Source organism: Esox lucius, chromosome 23 (assembly GCF_011004845.1).
Source record: "Esox lucius isolate fEsoLuc1 chromosome 23, fEsoLuc1.pri, whole genome shotgun sequence".
Taxonomy (NCBI): domain Eukaryota; kingdom Metazoa; phylum Chordata; class Actinopteri; order Esociformes; family Esocidae; genus Esox; species Esox lucius.
Genome location: NC_047591.1, coordinates 10,826,667 through 10,845,654, shown reverse-complemented (window position 1 = coordinate 10,845,654; position 18,988 = coordinate 10,826,667). Strand labels below are relative to the sequence as shown.

General features: G+C 45.7%; 1 protein-coding gene across 3 annotated transcripts in view; it reads right to left on the bottom strand.

Moving 5' to 3' along the window:
- celf2 (cugbp, Elav-like family member 2) overlaps nt 1-18,988 on the bottom strand; it is a 154,131-nt gene that overhangs the window by 99,483 nt on the left and 35,660 nt on the right. For 2 of the 3 annotated variants that reach the window (XM_020042819.3, XM_020042806.2), the window contains exon 2: nt 2,662-2,697. The exons of the other annotated variant lie outside the window; for it this stretch is intronic. Coding sequence is in view for 1 of the 2 variants with exons in the window: in XM_020042806.2 (XP_019898365.1) it covers nt 2,662-2,697 (36 nt within the window). In the remaining variant the exon portion in view is untranslated. The remainder of the gene's footprint in view (nt 1-2,661; nt 2,698-18,988) is intronic. 3 annotated transcript variants of the gene reach the window in all.

Here is an 18,988-nt window from a genome sequence, read left to right as displayed (position 1 = left end):
ACACACACACACACACACACACACACACACACACAAACAGAGCCCCTCTCTCCTGTCTCATTTACAGCGCTCCCCGGTGACTCTATCTGCATATGCATGCCGGGCTCTGGGTGCAATGCCATCTAGTGAGACGGCCCCTCTTATGAATATTCAGTATCGTTGAGGCTGGGTCCACCGTACCCACCGGTAGTTAACTTCGCCGCCGCTGTGAGACACCCGTTGCCGTGTGGCGGCCGTAGAGACACAAACAGACATGGAGTGCTGAGAGGAGCTAGTAATTAGACTGTAGTGCGCGCGTGTGTGTGTGTGTTTGTATGTGTGCGTTTCTCTCTTCTTATAGCTTGACTCTTAATGGCAGAATAATCGGAAGCACAGAGCTGGAGAGGAGACCAGTGGTATTTAAACCTCTCCTCTGGGTCCCCAGCCATCCCAGGTACTCAAGCTATTCCAAAGCTCACCACATCAGATTCAACTTAATTAATCGTCAGACCTTGATTAGGTGAATTAGGTGTATGGTTTGAGGCTAACACTAAATTGTGTGTGTGTGTGTGGGGGGGGGGGGGGGGGGGGGGCAAAAAACATTCTGCCACAAACCAGAGACAAGTAATGTTACATGAACTGCTGCATCGCCAATGCTAGCACACCACTGAACATCACTGACTGCGTGCGTACATGTGCGTGTGTGTGTGTGTGCGAGAGAGTGTGTCAGGACTTTTGGGTGAACAGGGCGTAACAAGGGTGTAGAAAAAGAGGAAGAAAAGAAGCGCAAATTCAACTCGCTACCATACAGAATGAATAACAGCAGACATGGTGGCGGTTTGACTGCTTTTGGGGTGTTGTTTCGGTTTCGCAGTGTTGAGAGAGTAACAAAACGCGTCAACATACCCACGTCACCCGTGACGCTGGCACAGACAAACTATGTTCATCGCTACTTCACACACAGACGTTTACCCGCACATGGACAAACGTCCTGGCCTCAAGCCGACTTGTGATATCGTGTTAAAGGATCAGCTGGTCTCCATTATGGTCTCATAGATGTGTATTTCTCTACACGCCCCGTGTTCTATCAGCCTCTCCCTACACACCCCCACCTCCCAGAACCCATCACCACTCCCCCTCTCCCCCCCCCCTCCCTCGTTCCCCCCACATCACATGGCCCCACCCTCTCTCTACCTCCCTTCATCCCTCTCTCCCACCATGTTGCGAGTCTCGTTTGAGGACGCCTGCTAAATAACGAGCCTGGTGTCAATCAAACCACCGGAGAAAGCTTAGTCGTTAGGGGAGCCAAACACACAGGATCAAATTATACACCGAGCTCTCTTTGTGTGTGTGTGTGTGTGTGTGTGTGTGTGTGTGTGTGTGTGTTAGGAGGAAGGGAGAAGAAGGGGTGTGAGGGTGAAGGAGGTAAACAAACATTCCGGAAAAAACGCAGCTGTGTGGGGGATTAGCGTGGATAACAATGTGTGTGTGTTTGTGTGTTTAGATGTGTGTGTGTGTGTGTGTGTGTGTAGATGTGTGTGCTTGTGTAGATGTGTGTGCTTGTGTGTGTAAATGTGTGTGTGTCAGCAGATGTTTGTGCGCGCGCGTGCGTGTGTGTATGTGTGTGTAGAGATGTTTGTGCCACAGTCCTATTTCGTCAAACAGAGAGCAAAACAAAACCAAAGTATTCTTCCCTAATTATTTACAACCTAAATCTTTCTCCTTCGCTGTCTCATCGTCTCTCCCTGTTTTTTCGTGTGCCTGCCGGGTGTCTTCTGAAGTCAGTCCCTCTCTGTTTCGCTAGCAGATCATCTGCATATGCATATATCGCAAGACATCTTGGGGTTTCTAGGTGAACCCTCACAGCATTAACCTTCTCCCTACCACACACACACACACACACACACACACACGCATCCTCCTGAAATGGCCAAGGACCCAAACTGCAAATTACTAATACAGGCTTACTAATACAGTGCTCTTTGGAACACGTGTTTTGTTCAGCTTCAAGGTCTACAGGTGTGTTTGTGCCATGCGTGACAAGTGTCCTTGAAAAGATGAAAGGCTGTTGATCAGTCAAAAGGCTTGTGGGACAGTCTTTATCTACGTCTCCGTCTTCCTCACGCCCCTGGTTTTCTTTGGTGCCCTCAGAGAAGAGAGACAGGCTTTCAGGGCAGGATGGGCCTACACTCCCTGCTGACTCCATTCCAAATGAGAAATAGGTGTGTCTATTTTAAGACAGGCCTTTTATTTAAACTACCTCTTCCTGCAGCTCCTTGGTTCATCGCCGCGGTTGTAGATCTGAGTCTGGTCACACATCCCACCCACTCGCACTCTCTAACTGGAGTCTGTCCTCTTAGCTCCCCTCCCATTTGCTCATTGTCCCCTAAAATCTTCTTCCACCCATTCTCTCGTTATCCTCCATATCTCTACATCCCCAGTGCCTGTCTTTCGATCCCACTCTGATTCCGTCTTGTCTCGTTTCCTTATCTTTCTGCTGGTTTAGTCTGCTTATTCTCTCAGGCTTACAGACAACAGCTCAAAGCGGGATGGTAAACATCTGTTGGGAGCACATTTACTACCATTGGTTGAGGGAAGCTTTGGGCTGTACACTCCTGTTGTTACATGATGCTGACGGATGAGGGAAAGAGGAGAAAAGAGAAATAAGTTAAATATCTGTACCTCTGTATGGGGCCAGAGAGGTCAGTGGCGTCCTGCCTGGAAGAGAAAAAGACAGATTTCAATGAAAGCTTCTGCTATCAAATTAATATCAAATCAATGTTTAATCATTGTGTGCCCAGGACACCGCCAGTATGAATTGTCTCCGGAAAGGATAAATGGGGAAAAGCTTTAATTTGTACAGTTTTTTTTCTCAATATTGAAATTCATGTGTGTGTTTATTACTGGTGTATAGGTGACTGTCTGTGATTATTACTGGTGTGTGTAGGTGACTGTCTGTGTTTATTACTGGTGTGTGTAGGTGACTGTCTGTGTTTATTACTGGTGTGTGTAGGTGTCTGTCTGTGTTTATTACTGGTGTGTGTAGGTGTCTGTCTGTGTTTATTACTGGTGTGTGTAGGTGACTGTCTGTGTTTATTACTGGGGTGTGTAGGTGTCTGTCTGTGTTTATTACTGGTGTGTGTAGGTATCTGTCTGTTTATTACTGGTGTGTGTAGGTGACTGTCTGTGTTTATTACTGGTGTGTGTAGGTGACAGTCAGTGTTTATTACTGGGGTGTGAAGGTGACTGTCTGTGTTTATTACTGGGGTGTGTAGGTGACTGTCTGTGTTTATTACTGATGTGTGTAGGTGTCTGTCTGTATTTATTACTGATGTGTGTAGGTGACTGTCTGTGTTTATTACTGATGTGTGTAGGTGTCTGTCTGTGTTTATTACTGATGTGTGTAGGTGTCTGTCTGTATTTATTACTGATGTGTGTAGGTGTCTGTCTGTATTTATTACTGATGTGTGTAGGTGTCTGTCTGTATTTATTACTGATGTGTGTAGGTGTCTGTCTGTATTTATTACTGATGTGTGTAGGTATCTGTCTGTATTTATTACTGATGTGTGTAGGTGTCTGTCTGTATTTATTACTGATGTGTATAGGTAAGTGTCCATAAATGTTGTCTGTCCACTACAGCAGTGAACATCACCATGAAGAAAAAAGGTGAACTACACTGTATGAAGCTCAGTAATCCTTGACTCAGGGGAACAACACATACATACAATCATCTTCCCCACACAACCAAACATAAATTGGTCTCATTCTGTCCCAAGCAATCTGAGCAAACACTGGGCTGTCTCTCTTGCCTCCTGCCCGCTCCACAGAGCCTCTCTCTTCCCTGTTCTCTGTTCCACTGGGCCCTCTCTCCATCTCTCTCTTTTCATCTCTTCCTCTCTTCTTCCTGCTGCACGGTAATAAATTGGTCCCAGGGCCCTGTCAGTGGAGACTCAACCCTCCTGTGTGTTGCACACACACACAGACACACACACACACACACACACACACATGTTGTCTCCTCCAGAGCAGCAAGCTGCAGCCTATTAGTGTGCTTTGTGTCACACAGGTAAATAAAATAATAAAGCATTAGCTATGCCCTCATTAATAATGTGTGTGTGTGTGTATGTATGTGTGAGTGTACGTGTGTATGTGTATATGTGTATTTTATGATGAAATGTGGGAGAAACACAAAGACGGCTATCTGCTCTCTATCTCCATAGCACAGCGGCCAATCGCCAGTCTTTCTGTATTTTGCATTTCAAAGGCTTACTTTTGTCTGTTTCATCTCAGACTATGATGCTAACTAACCCACCCATTACACAACGACACACACACAGATACATATACTGTAAATAAGTAACTCCCATACACAAGCAGAAAGAGATGCAAACACCTTCACATGATTTAATTTCCCTAAACACCATGTTCACCATGAATTATAAAAGTGGGCAGGGAGCATCTCTCTCTCACACACACACACACACACATACACACACAAACACTGACAGACAGATCAACAACTAAAATATTTCAAAGCCAACTGTAAGCTTTTTGTAGCAGCTAAATGACAACCAATGGGCTCCAGCATGAAAAGGAATACATCAGAGGTTGACAGACATTACAGATCATGTTGGTCCTTCAGAGAGGAGCACCTCTGAACAGAACTAGTGCCATCTGCCATGGATTAACATCTAGAAGCCTAAATGGCCCAACACACCAGCGACTCTCCCGCCACCAAGGTGAGAGCAAGACCCAAGACAGAAAACACTCAGCCACACTGGAGTTAGCAACAAATGTATTTTGAATGGACCCCATTTACACGCCTATAGTTACCCCATTTACACTCCTATAGTTACCCCATTTACACGCCTACAGTTAACCCATTTACACGCCTACAGTTAAACCATTTACACGCCTACAGTTAACCCATTTACACGCCTACAGTTAACCCATTTACACGCCTACAGTTAACTCATTTACACGCCTATAGTTACCCCATTTACATGCCTACAGTTAACCCATTTACACTCCCATAGTTACCCCATTCACAGTCCCATAGTTACCCCATTCACACAACCATAGTTACCTCGTTCACACTCCCACAGTTACCCTGTTACCACAAGCAGTTACCCCTTCCACACTCCCTGGTTACCTGGATTCCATGGTCCTCACAGACACACTCTTGGAGGGGACACTGGGTACTGTGTATATATCTTCATCTCTGAAATGTAGTTTCTATCTTTTCAAATCCTACCTCTACCTGTCTGTATTACTTTAACTGGATTTCTCCATCACCACCTACCATCTCTCCTCCCGCACTCTTTCTCTCTTCCTGTCATGGCTCTCCCCTTCCAATCTCTCCCTCTTCAACCCTCTCCTCCTCTCCTCATCCCCCTGGAATGCCTAATCTCCAGCTCCTTCCTGTCTCTGGCTGGTTTTCTCTTTCCCTCTCCTTCTGACAGCCCATCTGTGGATCTGTCTTTCACACTTCTTTTAACACTCGCTTCCACGACCGCCATGTTCTCACACAAATGCACAAATGCGCGTGCACACTCACGCACGCACAGGCAGAGGTTTGAGATGAACAGGAACAAGAAGACCAGGGGATACTGCGTGTGTGTGTGTGTGTGTAATAGTGGGTGACATTCTTAGCCTGTGCCAGGTCCTATGTCGGGCCAGCTGTATTCTAGATATGATGTCAGATGGAGGATACGCTCACTAAGGGAGGTTGAGATTTCATTCATTAAGACTGGGTGGGGCCGGGGACTCAGGGTTCTCCTGGTCTTCATTTCCTAAAAGGAGAACGGTTAACCCTCATATATTACTTACCACAAGTAATAATGGTCTAAATAAGGTGGTCTTTTTAAACGATAGACTGAATTCATGTCATGTAGTTTCTTACCCTCTCTGTGTCAACTAAACAATATTATCATATTCATTGTTTGATTTCATAGGGGAATATATCATTACATTTAGTTCAGGAATATGACGTAAGGCAGTGAGAAAGAAATGTGAGGAAGAGCTTGAGAGACACAGTGTGAGAGTCGGAGTGAGACAGCATGAGAGAGACGAAGTGAGACAGCATGAGAGAGACGGAGTGAGACAGCATGAGAGAGACAGAGTGAGACAGCATGAGAGAGACGAAGTGAGACAGCGTGAGACAGCATGAGAGAGACGGAGTGAGACAGCATGAGAGAGACGGAGTGGGACAGCATGAGAGAGACGGAGTGGGACAGCATGAGAGAGACGGAGTGAGACAGCATGAGAGAGACGGAGTGAGACAGCATGAGAGAGATGGAGTGAGACAGCATGAGAGAGATGGAGTGAGACAGCATGAGAGAGAAAGAGTATACTTAACAGTGAGAGCGTGAATAAAGCAGAATCAGCTGTGAACTGGAGTCAAAGAGGGAAGAACCAATAATATTCTCATAAGAACTGTTCTGTGGGATGGTGGGACGAAAAGGGTGATGGCAAACATACTTAAGTAGTGTTTACGGGACAGCGTCCTAGACCAGCAGGTCTCAACCGTGGTTGTGAGGTGAGGTTATGTAGTAAACAGTTAGAGCAGTCTATTAATTAACATACGTTAACGGATTTAAAAACATCTTGTATAACTATTTGTTTTTCTTATCACTATTTTCAATATAGAGATATATGTACTAGCAGCGTCATTAAGCACGTGTTAAGAGCTTTCCAAAACTCTTCAATTATAGACAATGAAAAAGGTAGCAATGTTGCTCCCTTGTGAAATATAATTGCTACATTTACTGTCAATATAGCATGAAATGGTTTCCCAGATAGCACTTTGCATATAATGCAACGATGCGATGGAACCTGGTTCAATTTAGGTCTCAAGGCACAACCAGTTGAGAAGCACTGTGCTGCGCCTCATTTACCCGGAGAAATTCAACGGGTGCGTGCAATCAACCGGGCCAGGAACGCCCCCATACCCCTGTGTCATTCTCCCTCAACCCCTGGACCCCTGCCCCACACACAATAACATAATAAGGGTGAAGGGCGATGGTCTCCAGGGCTGTAAAACGACCTGAAATAACCCAACGAGGTTCCAGAGAGCACATCCATCATGCCCCCTCCTCCACACCCCCATCCCCCTCCATTCTGGTTTAATAACAGCACTACAGATCAGCCCCATTAGGCCAGACCCCTCACAGATGCAAATTAGCCTTATGGAGGCTTGCGCTACACACGACTGGAGGCCCCTGTGCTACCCTATAAATACTGAGTGTCAGTGGAGTGTGTGCGCGTGTGTGTGTGTGTGTGTGTGTGTGTGAGAGCGTGCAGTGGGAGAGGGGAGGCAGAGGGGTAGAGTGGAGGTTGAACTGATTGGACGGAGGAAACGTCGTTGAGAAGGGATCTGAGAGGGGAAGTCATTATACCACGCTGCGGTCATGTGACATGTGACATTATCAATCAGCGATCCGGAGAGAGGAGTAATGTTGTGTAAGTACCAAACCCAGGAGGGATGCGGACAGGCAGAAACAGACCAACTGTACATATTGGCCTGAAACGCTCCAGTCTCCTCTCTTTCTCTCTCTGTCTGTCTTTTACTTTCTCTCTTGCCGTCTTTCTCTTTATCGCTCTGTCTTTTTCTCGGTCACTGTCTCTTGTCCTTTCTCTCTCAATCCATCCATCCCTCTTTCGCAACTCTCTTTTCCCCCTTCAGGGATGAGCAGAACAGAGAAAGGGCTGGTTCAGATGCCATCAGAACCATGTTGAATATCTCAGGGTCAGAGGCATGGGCCCCATTCAGCTAGATTGGAAGAGAGAGTGAAAACGGGCAGATGAAGAAATCTGAGCCTAGTTAGTAGCATAGTACAATGCTCTACACTCCAAAATAATTCATTTTAACACTAGGCGTTTGCATAATCAACCCGTTCTGAGTCTTGTGGGCCGTACATTTTTTTCAACAATTCCCATGAATGTTTCATAGATTAAACATACATGACTGGCCTGCATGAAAATTAATCCACGTTCCGCTACCTGGTTAGCCCTGATGCACAACATAATTGAGCAGAATTAACGTTTGTTATAATTAGAAACAATTATCACTCCTTTCAAACCACGCCATTCAATCTAAAGCTTTTATCACCGAGGTCAAAGCCAACCAGGCTGACTGCAGATCCCTTCTTTTGGTCTGTTAAAGCAAAGGCAAAATCAACATCATTCATTTCCTCATCCATCCCTTTCCCTGTCAACCTTATTGAGTCTCCATTTGAAGGCTATGCTTCACCCCTCAACAAATATCCCTGACAACCAATTCAGAGTGACTTAGCGCCAAAGCCGCCTGACAAGACAGCTTATGAGGGACTTTGATATCAGATCTATTTTTGCCCATATGAATAAAGCCCAAAAAACAAGCAGGGAATAAATCAATATATGAATGCCAGTTCATCAGATTGCAGAGACTCAACTGGTGAAATGTCAACCGCTAATCTCTTTAATAGTCTGATATTACATTTTAATCCCACTCTGATTCAGTCACTCACATCCACAATGACTACTGAAGGAGAGAGGGTTCGAGAAGGAAGAAAGAGAAGAAGGGAGAGAGGGAAGCAACAGAGGGAATGAAAGACAAAAAGAGGAGAGAGGGAGGGAGGGAGAGAAAGAACAGAAAGGACTGAGGGAAACAGGGAAAGAGAGAGAGTCAATAGGCCGTTTTCTAGTGACCCATGCTTATTGGAAAATAAAAAGGCTTTGGATACAAGACTGAATACATTAATTATCTTTTGTTTCTTTATTGTGACAAATAATGTTTGAAACTATGGTTTTCCAATAAATGGCAATTGCTGAATAACCACAAAATGTATTGGTAATTCATAATGATTACAAATGCACTTGATGTTTCTCTTCAAGGTTTCATTTTCAAGAATTGCACCCTAACACAAACAATTATCAGGACTATATGACTCAAGTTCCACCATGGCATGGCATGAGAATGACGAAAAAACAAAATATGGCGAATATTACTCATGTGTTCTAGGCTAAGACATAAAATACATAGTGTGCGGGGCTAAAGGCTGTCACCAGTTTATTAATGTGCAGTTTGGCTAAATGGATAATGAAAATACTCCCATCACTTCATTAGTATTCATCATTAAACTCTAAAAACTGTGACATCATCATCTTCAGGTGTGTATTTTCTTTCTTAACAACACAGTCCCATTGAAACACACCGTAGCATGCAATTGTCACATCTACATTCCACGCCAATTTTCGAAATGTCAACAGAAAAAATAAGTGGGCAAATTCATGAAGAGGCAAGTGAGAGAGGGTCGGAGAAAGGCAGACAGACAGAGGAGAGAGACAGACAGACAGACAGAAAGAGGAGAGAGACAGACAGACAGAAAGAAAGAGGAGAGAGACAGACAGATAGAAAGGGAGACAGACAGACAGACAGAGGAGAGAGACAGACAGAAAGGGAAAGAGACAGACAGTAAGAGGAGAGAGACAGACAGTAAGAGGAGAGAGACAGACAGACAGACAGACAGAAAGGGAAAGAGACAGACAGTAAGAGGAGAGAGACAGACAGACAGACAAAAAGAGGAGAAAGACAGACAGACAGAAAGAGGAGAGAGACAGACAGACAGAAAGGGAAAGAGACAGACAGTAAGAGGAGTGATACAGACAGACAGAAAGAGAAGAGAGACAGACAGACAGACAGAAAGAGGAGAGAGAGAGACAGACAGACAGAAAGGGAAAGAGACAGACAGAAAGAGGAGAGAGACAGACAGACAGACAGGCAGAAAGGGGAGAGAGACAGACAGAAAAGGGAGAGAGACAGACAGAAAAGGGAGAGAGACGGACAGACAGACAGAAAGGGGAGAGAGACAGACAGACAGACAGAAAGGGGAGAGAGACAGACAGACAGAAAGGGGAGAGAGACAGACAGACAGGCAGAAAGGTGAGAGAGACAGACAGACAGGGAGAAAGGGGAGGGAGACAGACAGAAAAGGGAGAGAGACGGATAAGGCAGACAAGTGTGAGGTAGAAAGATAAAGACAGAATGAGAGAAAGAGGTGGAGAGAGAGTTAGACAAAGACGGCTGGTTGATGAACCATAGTGCCGTGGCTTCATTAAGGGAAGGATTTACAGCTCGGCTCAATGGACTGTGGGAGATGGAGGAGCTATAAAATGATGTCGATGAAAATGGAGGCAAATTGATATGATCATAACTTGTCACATTAAACAGAGAACTGTGATCAATCAGCCTGATAAAAGGCTTAGCTGGGCGAGGCTAATGCTAGCTAACTGCAACTTTACATATTAAACACCATCTGAAAACCTGGCCATGGGCAAACACTAACCAAACTGTTAAACCATGCCATCAGGAGGCCAAAAGGCCAGAGTTTTGCAGAGAGCAATTAGAAGAGGAAATGTTGCCTGTTATTAATAACCAGTGCCATTATCCACAGCTCAGGCTTTTGGTAAAGTGGCTGGAAAAAGGTAAGGCCACTTCCTATGAACAATTAGAGACTAAAAACCAGTGCTGCTTTTATTGCTTTTAGTCAGTGACAACTTTGTTAACGCCTCAGACAGAGAAAAATTGAAAAAGACAGGAAAAGAGAGACCGCCAATGTGGGTGATCCACACTGATGAAAAGCAACATCAACGATCACCAACAAACATGCTTTTAATCATCACCCCTGTGCAAATCAGAAAATCAATATCAATTAGGCTGCAGACGAGCCCAAATGGACAACAGGCTTGGTTTTACCTAATTAAGTCTGCAGTGACCCCCCAACCCCCCCGTGCATCACTCACTCCAGGATAGGAGATATTACAGTGATGATAAACATGCCATTTATTTGAGGAAAAACATAATGGCAAGAAAAACGCTGTCATGTAGACCTACAAACACACGCACACACACACACACACACACACACACACACACACAGGCAGGCAGCAAAGTGATTCTCAGAGCCGGCATATCATTGGAAACATCCATCAGCTCAGCACAGATATCGTATTAGCTCCTCATCTGCATAACGTGCCGTCAGAATGACAAACGACAGACAGACAGAGAGGAAGGATATAGAGAATCACATTACTGCCCTTACTGCTCTCCACCTAATCCTCTCCTCCCATCCCCTCCAAAAACCCCACCTCTTCTAACTCCACTCTTCCTGTCCTCTCTTTACTCCCCTCCTCTCCCAACTCCCCTTACTCCTGTCCTCGCCTCCAGTCTTCTCCTCCAGTCCGAACTCCTCTCCTCTCCCAACTCCCCTTACTACTGTCCTCGCTTTCCGGTCTTCTCCTCCAGTACGGACTCCTCTCCCCTCCTTGCCCTCTAGCGCCTCCTCTCCTCTAGCTCCTCATTGAGCACCCTTCGTTTGCTCTCTAATCATCCTCTCCTCTCTGGAAATGTTCTTTCATCCCCCCCTCAAGTCTAATCCGTATTGTAATGAGAAGCAAACAGGCAGGCACGTGGACACACCCCTAATACCCCCTCCCCAAAAGGGCCCCAAGAACAAGGTTGGGTCAAAGTGTTATAATGGGAGGGAGTTAATCATGGTCTCCATGGCAACATAAATACATACATGATGTAAATGCACACAAACAGGGTGGGGGGAAAATAAAATCCAGACCACTGGGCCTCCTGCCCTAAAAACTGGCCATGGTTCCTGGCTCAGCTCCTCATCGCTCTCCCTCCTTCGCTCTGTTAACAGCTCTCCCCCCTCCCTCCTTCCCTCTCCCCCTAGCTTCGTCCATCGCTCTCCCCCTCTGGCTCTCTCTCCTGGCTTCATATTGCTCTGTCTTTATCAGATTCCTTGTCTGACTTAGTATATCTCAGTATATCATCCAAGTCCACTCACCTCGACCCCACCTCTCCACCGTCTCAGTCTCTTTCTCCCCCATCTCCTCCCCCTTTCTCCACACGGTGAGGGCTAACCTCGTACCAAGTCATTTGGAATGACTAGCGAGACCATGGAATATGGAAACAGCCTAGAGGAACTATAAGGCAGACCCGTGGAATTCCAGAACAATAACCGATCCTCAGAACCAAAGCGGACCTAGACGGTGCTAGGGCACAGCCTTGCTGGAATGTTCTGGAATGAACAGAGCGGGAAAACGGGGAAAGAGGCAGTCGCATCCTCAGATCTAAAGGCAAACCCTTTGGTGTTAGTTCTGCCTGGGCGAATGATGGCAGGCTCCGACTGCTGGTGCTGACACATGAATATTTCATGGCATGGAGATTTAAATCCTGTCATTTGTGATGTGGCTTGCTGTGTGAATACGTGTGACGATTAATTTGCACGGAGTGTGTTCGTCTGGGAAAGATTTCTAGATGTGTCGTGTATGTCTGTTACATATTAGCTGTATGAAGGTATCGAGGTAGCGTGTGTAGGATTTGTTGTGGCCCCGAGGGAATACGTGGCTTATGTTAAAGCATGTTCTTCTGTGTCTCTTGGTTTCACTCACTCACAAGCACACATGCACACAACCACACCCACACACACTGAATGTGGGGTGTGTGAGATGAGGCGAGCTGCCATCCATTGGACAGAGCAATTCCTGCGAGGCGCACAGCATCCCTGAGCTAAGGTCAGAGAGCACGCCCCGAAAGGTCAGGATTCAACACACGCAGAGTCTGAAATGACACCACATCTCTTGCATAGTGGACCAGGATCACCAGGGTAACTAGGGAATAGGCCATTTCGAAATGTCACAATATCCACAATGTATAAAAAAAAACACTGTCAGACTCTGCTAATCTGTACTGTAAGAAATATGAACTGTTTCTTGTTTTAGATCTACAGCTGTTCAACTCATGGAGTCCAGAACCTGCACAAAACCAGACTTCGGTTCTTTCATTCTGAAATGACATCCAAAGATTTTAAAATTGGAAATCCAAGCTAAGAGTCTATCTACAGATGTTTAATCTTAATTTCAGCCACTTTTTACACAGCTGGAAAGTAATCCTGCAGCAACTGTATACATTAATTGTTATTTGGAAAATAAAGTATGTTTTTTTTTAAAGAGTTGGTATTTTCCTTTAGGACAATTCAAGTCTGATATTTTAAATAGGAAAACCGATTTACAAGGCTTTTAATACCTGGAATGCAGTACAACTTACCATTTATTGTCATAAAGGAAAATCCCAGCAAGAATAGGAAGATCAAATTAGGATACGGCATCCCCAAACTTCCTGCGTAAACGTCCCACCGAAACGACATTTTCAATCCTGACTGGGAATACTATGTGATTATGTTAATCACAACCGTTACATGTAGGCCGACAAACTGGTGCAGCATGGCCTCAGGGAGCCTAAACAAATACACACTATAAATACTCTGAGCAATGCCCGTGTCTGAGGGAAATCTCAATGAAACTACACACACACACACACACACACACACACACACACACACACACACACACACAGGGGATGGGGTGAAGGATTTGGGGTGAATGAGATTTGTATGACAGTCACAGAGAGAGTTACCAAAGCCATCCAGAGGAATAAAAGTGATTCTGTTAGACTCATTGACTGGCTGTGAGTCTACTAATGACAAACATCACATTGAGAGAATTTACATAATGTTCGGATAGAAATGTACTGTGTTAAAGAGAGGACTCGGAATGAGTAACAGTGCCTGCTCACATTCCATAAGTGTGTGTGTGTGTGTGTTGTGAGCTGTCAGCATTAACTATGGTCCAGCAGAGTAGGTCTCAGTGACAGATGGAGGGTCACAATAAGCTGGAAAGGGGACTGGGGCATAGACCTCTAGTGGATCTGAGAGATGGAGAGAGACAGGAGCGTGTGTGTGTGTGTGTGTGTCAGTAGTGTAATGACTCCCTGTGGGACCAAGCCTCCGGGCTTTGACTCCCCTCAGACCCTCATGTCAGCTGAAAGGAGAGACAGGAAGAACAGGGGATGGAGGAGGAGCGAGAGAAATGGAGAGGTTTGACGCCAGTGTCCATTCTGTATCCCCCCTCCCACTGAGGGACACCTCATATCCAGTGCCGTTGTATATATCACACGCTTCCTTAACAACAGGTGTTGACAAACAGTAAAATGTTTACTTAAGCCCCCCCCCGCCAGAATAAATATACATTCACGCAAATACTAAAATAAATCTAAAGAAAATGAAGACAGAAGGTGTTAAAACAAGGAATGTGTCCACAATGTCTTGTGTGTTATAATGTATTTTGCAATTATAATATTTTAGTGCTTGTGTGAAGGTGAGAACGAGAGAGTATGTGCGCGTTCGCGAACCTGTGCGCGCGCGCGTGTCCATGCTTGCTTGGTGTGAGTTTTGTGGACTAATTCACAGTGACACCTCCAGACATATTTGAGTAAACAACGCACCCCCCCCCCCCACACACCCCCCCACACCCCGACTGACAGCCCCAAATCACACATGACAGATCACTGACAGGATGGAAGAGAATGAGAGAAAGAGAGAAAACGAGGGAGAGCGCCCAATATGAAATATAAGCTTTAATATAACCTGGAGAGTGAGGGAATGAGAAAGAGAGAACGAAAGATTCAATGAGTGTCTGTCCACGGCAGGAGGAGGCGCGGGGCGGGGAAGGATGTGGGAGATGGGGAGAAAGAGAGAGGGAGATAGGATTGTGTCAGAGTGGGAGGAGAGGAGAGGAAGAAAAAAAATTCAATATATTTTTAATCTAGCGGATGTAATCAGATTATGTGTCTGCCAGGAGCGACGCGTCTCATAAGGAATATCCTATTCGGCTGGGGAGGGAGAGCGCGCGAGTGTGTCGGCGAGGCGATCGGCGGGGAAAGAAGAGAGAAAGACAGAGACGAAGACGGGCACTTTGGCCGGCCAATCTACATGGCCCTGGCAGATTGTAATAAATGCGCTGGAAGCCGCCTGGCTGAAACACAATGCTGTGTAATCATTTTATCATGACAAACCGGGATTCCAATGGCGTCCCATGTGGGCCCGGCCGGGAGGAAAATTGAATTAGTTTAACTGTGAATTGCTCATGCTTGGGGAAGAGGACAGGGAGATGAGTGGAGGAGGGGATGGGGTGAAGACAGAGGACGGTTTGGCTGTGGTTCTTCTCCCTGAGGATGGGGCAGACTCTCCCGAAAGCTTCTGTTACGCCCGCGGCTGGCAAACTGTCCGACACAGACACCACATTATACTACTTCTAACAGAACCTCAATGCAGCCAGGGTGTCACAATGACTCCCACACTCGTAACACGTGCAAATACATGCATTCGTGTGCGCACTCTTGCGACCACAGAGCCGCACAGGCATGAGATGGTGTGTGTTTGCGCGTGTTTGTGCACGATGGTGTCACTTGTGTGCGGCGAGTGTGTCATTTTGAATTGGGCCCTGCCAGGGCTCCGGGGTCGCCCGGATACGACCCAGATGCCATGGCAATGTGCCAGTGTATCTCCGTGGAAACGGAAGTTGTGACTGCTTGGAGATAAAGGGCTTGATTATTCCCCCCACTGATCAATTCTCTGCAAGGCGGAACATGGAGCAGCTTAAAACAAGCAACATGTGTACAAACATAAAGATGCATAAACACACAAATGATGATTAAAGAAAATAAGGTCATTTTAACAGTTTTGAGCAAGTTAAAATGTACAAAAGTGTCATAGAGAAAGAGAGAGTGTGTGGGACCACATCCCCACTAGGGGAGCATAATGTGACTTTGTGGGAACCTTTTGCCTGCCTATTTCTGGCTTGGAGTAAAAAATCTAATTGGGGTTAGTGTTGATAAAATCTGTGAAGGATAGCAAAATCAGGAACATACAGTTTAGTGAGGACATTTTCACAGTACTAGCAATTTCTGAATTAGAGGTTATTTTAGGGTTACAAAAAGGGTTTGTTGTAAAAGCTGAGGGTTAGGTTTTGGGGTAGGATTACAGTTATGTTTGGGGTTAGAAAAAGGGTTAGAATAGCAACATTTTGTGGGATCCCCAAACAGATATTTGTGTCTGCTCAGAGTAGGTAGAATAGGTGTACTTTACATGTACCTACAGTGGGCCTCCCATTTACACATCCTCTCCTTTCATAACCCCCCCCCCCCATTCTCCATGCTGCTCGCTAATGTCACAGCCTCGACCTGAGCCAATGAGGATAAAGCAGGGATTTGCATAATAAGGCCCACTCAATACAGCAGTCCCACTCCAGACAGATGAGAGCGAAGAGAGCTACTTTTGAGACTACACTCGCTGGCTGGTATGGGGGTGTATAAGAGATGGCCATGGACCGAGAGAGGAAGAGGGAGAGAGAGAGAGAGAGAGAGTGATTGAGAGGGAGAGAGAGAGGTGTGAACCAGGAAAAGAGAGGAGATGTGGGAGAATGCTTAGGGGATTTCTGATTTCAGAGTGTTTTACTACAGGGGCTAGAGGCTAAGTGAGGAATTTGAAAATGAAAATGATTGAAATATAAGGGTCAAGTTTGATGATTGGGATTCAGACACTTGAAGAGAGAAAGGAAAGATGAACAAGAGAAGGAAAAAAAATGATATATTGAAGATGGACACAGGACACAAATAACTTCTGGATCACCAGGAACTGTTTTGCATAAGTTGTCTACATGGGTTACTCCTTTTAGATATAATTAAATGGATAGAAATTGACCATCATTATCTTGAATTGGGAATCATGTTCTATTTATTCTATTTTTATGCATTTAATCCTACCCAACTGGCGAAAAGACTGGATTACATTTGAGGAAGAAAAACAACCCTGTGGGGCATCTAGATTGATTACAGATTGAAACCACACTGAGCTGTATAGGAATCCCTCTCTCTTCAATTAGAAAGACAGGGTGGTGAAACAGATGTGGGGAAGTGCGCTCGCATAACGTGTGTGTGTGGGTGTGTGTGTGGGTGTGTGTGGGTGTGTGTGGGTGTGTGTGTGGGTGTGTGTGGGTGTGTGTGTGGGGGTGTGTGTGGGTGTGTGTGGGTGTGTGTGGGTGTGTGTGTGGGTGTGTGTGGGTGTGTGTGTGTGGGTGTGTGTGTGGGTGTGTGTGTGGGTGTGTGTGGGTGTGTGTGGGTGTGTGTGTTCGCACCGGTATCCCGACTCTTGGTTCCATGATCTATCAGACTGCAGAAATATACAGAATACTATCTTGTACGCATTTCATTGTAGGCCATTTAGTGCGTTTAATTGACATTCGACATTCTAAATCATTGATCTCAGCTTTCCAAACGAATATAATTGTGTGCTAGGGATGGTATGATTCAACCATTATCCATAATCCCAGAATATTGCACTATAATTGCAGAACACTAATATGTGATACAGCATCTCGAGCGGAGCATGGTGCCAGCTGCCAGTGCTATGTCACACCCAGTTTGATGGACCCACTGAACATCTGAGTCAGAACCTCAGAGAATTTGGAAATGCTGACTTAAAGACCATTAGTGAGAACGCTGACAGGAAGCCTCAAACTAATTATCCTTCATCCTATGACCAGCTTTGTTATTGCTCCTAGAATCTTGGTCACTCCCATTGACTGGGGCCTCGTCTGTTGAGGGAGAAAGAGAGAGGGAGGGCACAACAAAAGAGTTCATAGACCAAATCCTCATTCCGGATGACCTCATCTCCTCTCATACAAAAGCATGTTGAGACCTTTGAATAGAGCTTCTCCCACATCACCCCAGAAGGAGAGATATTCTATCTCTCTCCTCCTCCTCCATGTTGTCCCCTTAAGGAGGGCAGGAGGAAAGGAGGGCAGGAGGAAAGGAGGGAGGGCTCCTCATTTGTGCTGGGTATGAAGGTAATTTAGTGTGGTGCTAAAACACAGCTGTGCTGTCCCGTCTCGGCCCCCCCCCCCTCCCCCAATCCAGAAAGAGATTTAAACCATGTTGACAAGGTAACCATGTTTCTTGACCGATCCCTGAGTTCACCCAACACAAGAACGAACGGCCCCGTGGAACTTGGACCTGAAGCATAGATTTAAGGAGTCAGCCCTCCTCCACGGCGAGATAATGTTTTCATGGCTTGTGTTGAACCACAGAGCGAAAGTTTAAGAGAATGACTGTGTGAAGAGAAAGCTAGAACGTATGGCCGGCTGGAGGATTTACCAGTCCCTCTGAAGGACTGCTGGTTTGTAGAGCCACTAACATTGATTCGACACGCTATACAGATGGGATTCTTCTTTTTTTCAGAGAGTTGTTGATTTACGATGGAGACACATGCGACTGGGTCATCCCGGCCGCATGAAACTCAACACCTGCCCAAGAATACTATTTTGCGAGAAGGCTGTGCCACTAAAGCGGACCAGAACGGTATTTGAATACCAGTATATTTAGAGCAGTCATGTAGCTGTGGTCGGAGCTTTAGGCCACCTCCACTTGTAAACTGAAGTGGTTAGACACAAAATGGTTGCCACAGACTATGATACATGTCAGACAGTTTGGACCAATGGTTGGGCAGCTGCCACCACCGTGGTTGCCACATATGCACAGAGGCACATAGCCGCGTCCAGGCATTCTCAAACATTCATGGTTCTCAGCCACCATGGCCACCTGCTTTCTGTGATAAAACCTCCTGTACGTGAGAGTCATCTGTAACGGTCTCAGTGATCTCCAACCTGCTGGGTGGCCTCAGGTTAGGAGTCACAGTGGAGTGGATGAAGTGTGTCAGTGGAGTGTGGAAAGGGCTGGAGGGGACAGTCCAACAGATGTGTGATTGAGCCTCCATGGTAACTTGGTAACAGACACATAGCAACCTGTGAGAGGATGCTAAAGAATGGCTCTCTGAATCGCATCCATCACATGACGTCTGGAGTCAGCCTAATGCGTTCTGACGTCACCAGAGGCAAAGAGGAAACCCTGTGGATGCCGCCTCCGGTCACAGGACACCGAGAAGAGATGGGGATCTTAACGTTATACTGAAGAGGCAATGAAAAAGTAAATGCAAAAAACGAAGACATACAAGGTATGAATGTATACGCGTAAAATACATTCAACTGAAGATACAGCCAATATATTGTTTGTGACGTAGGTAAATTGCTAATTAATGAATGCACTATGATCATTACAGCAAGA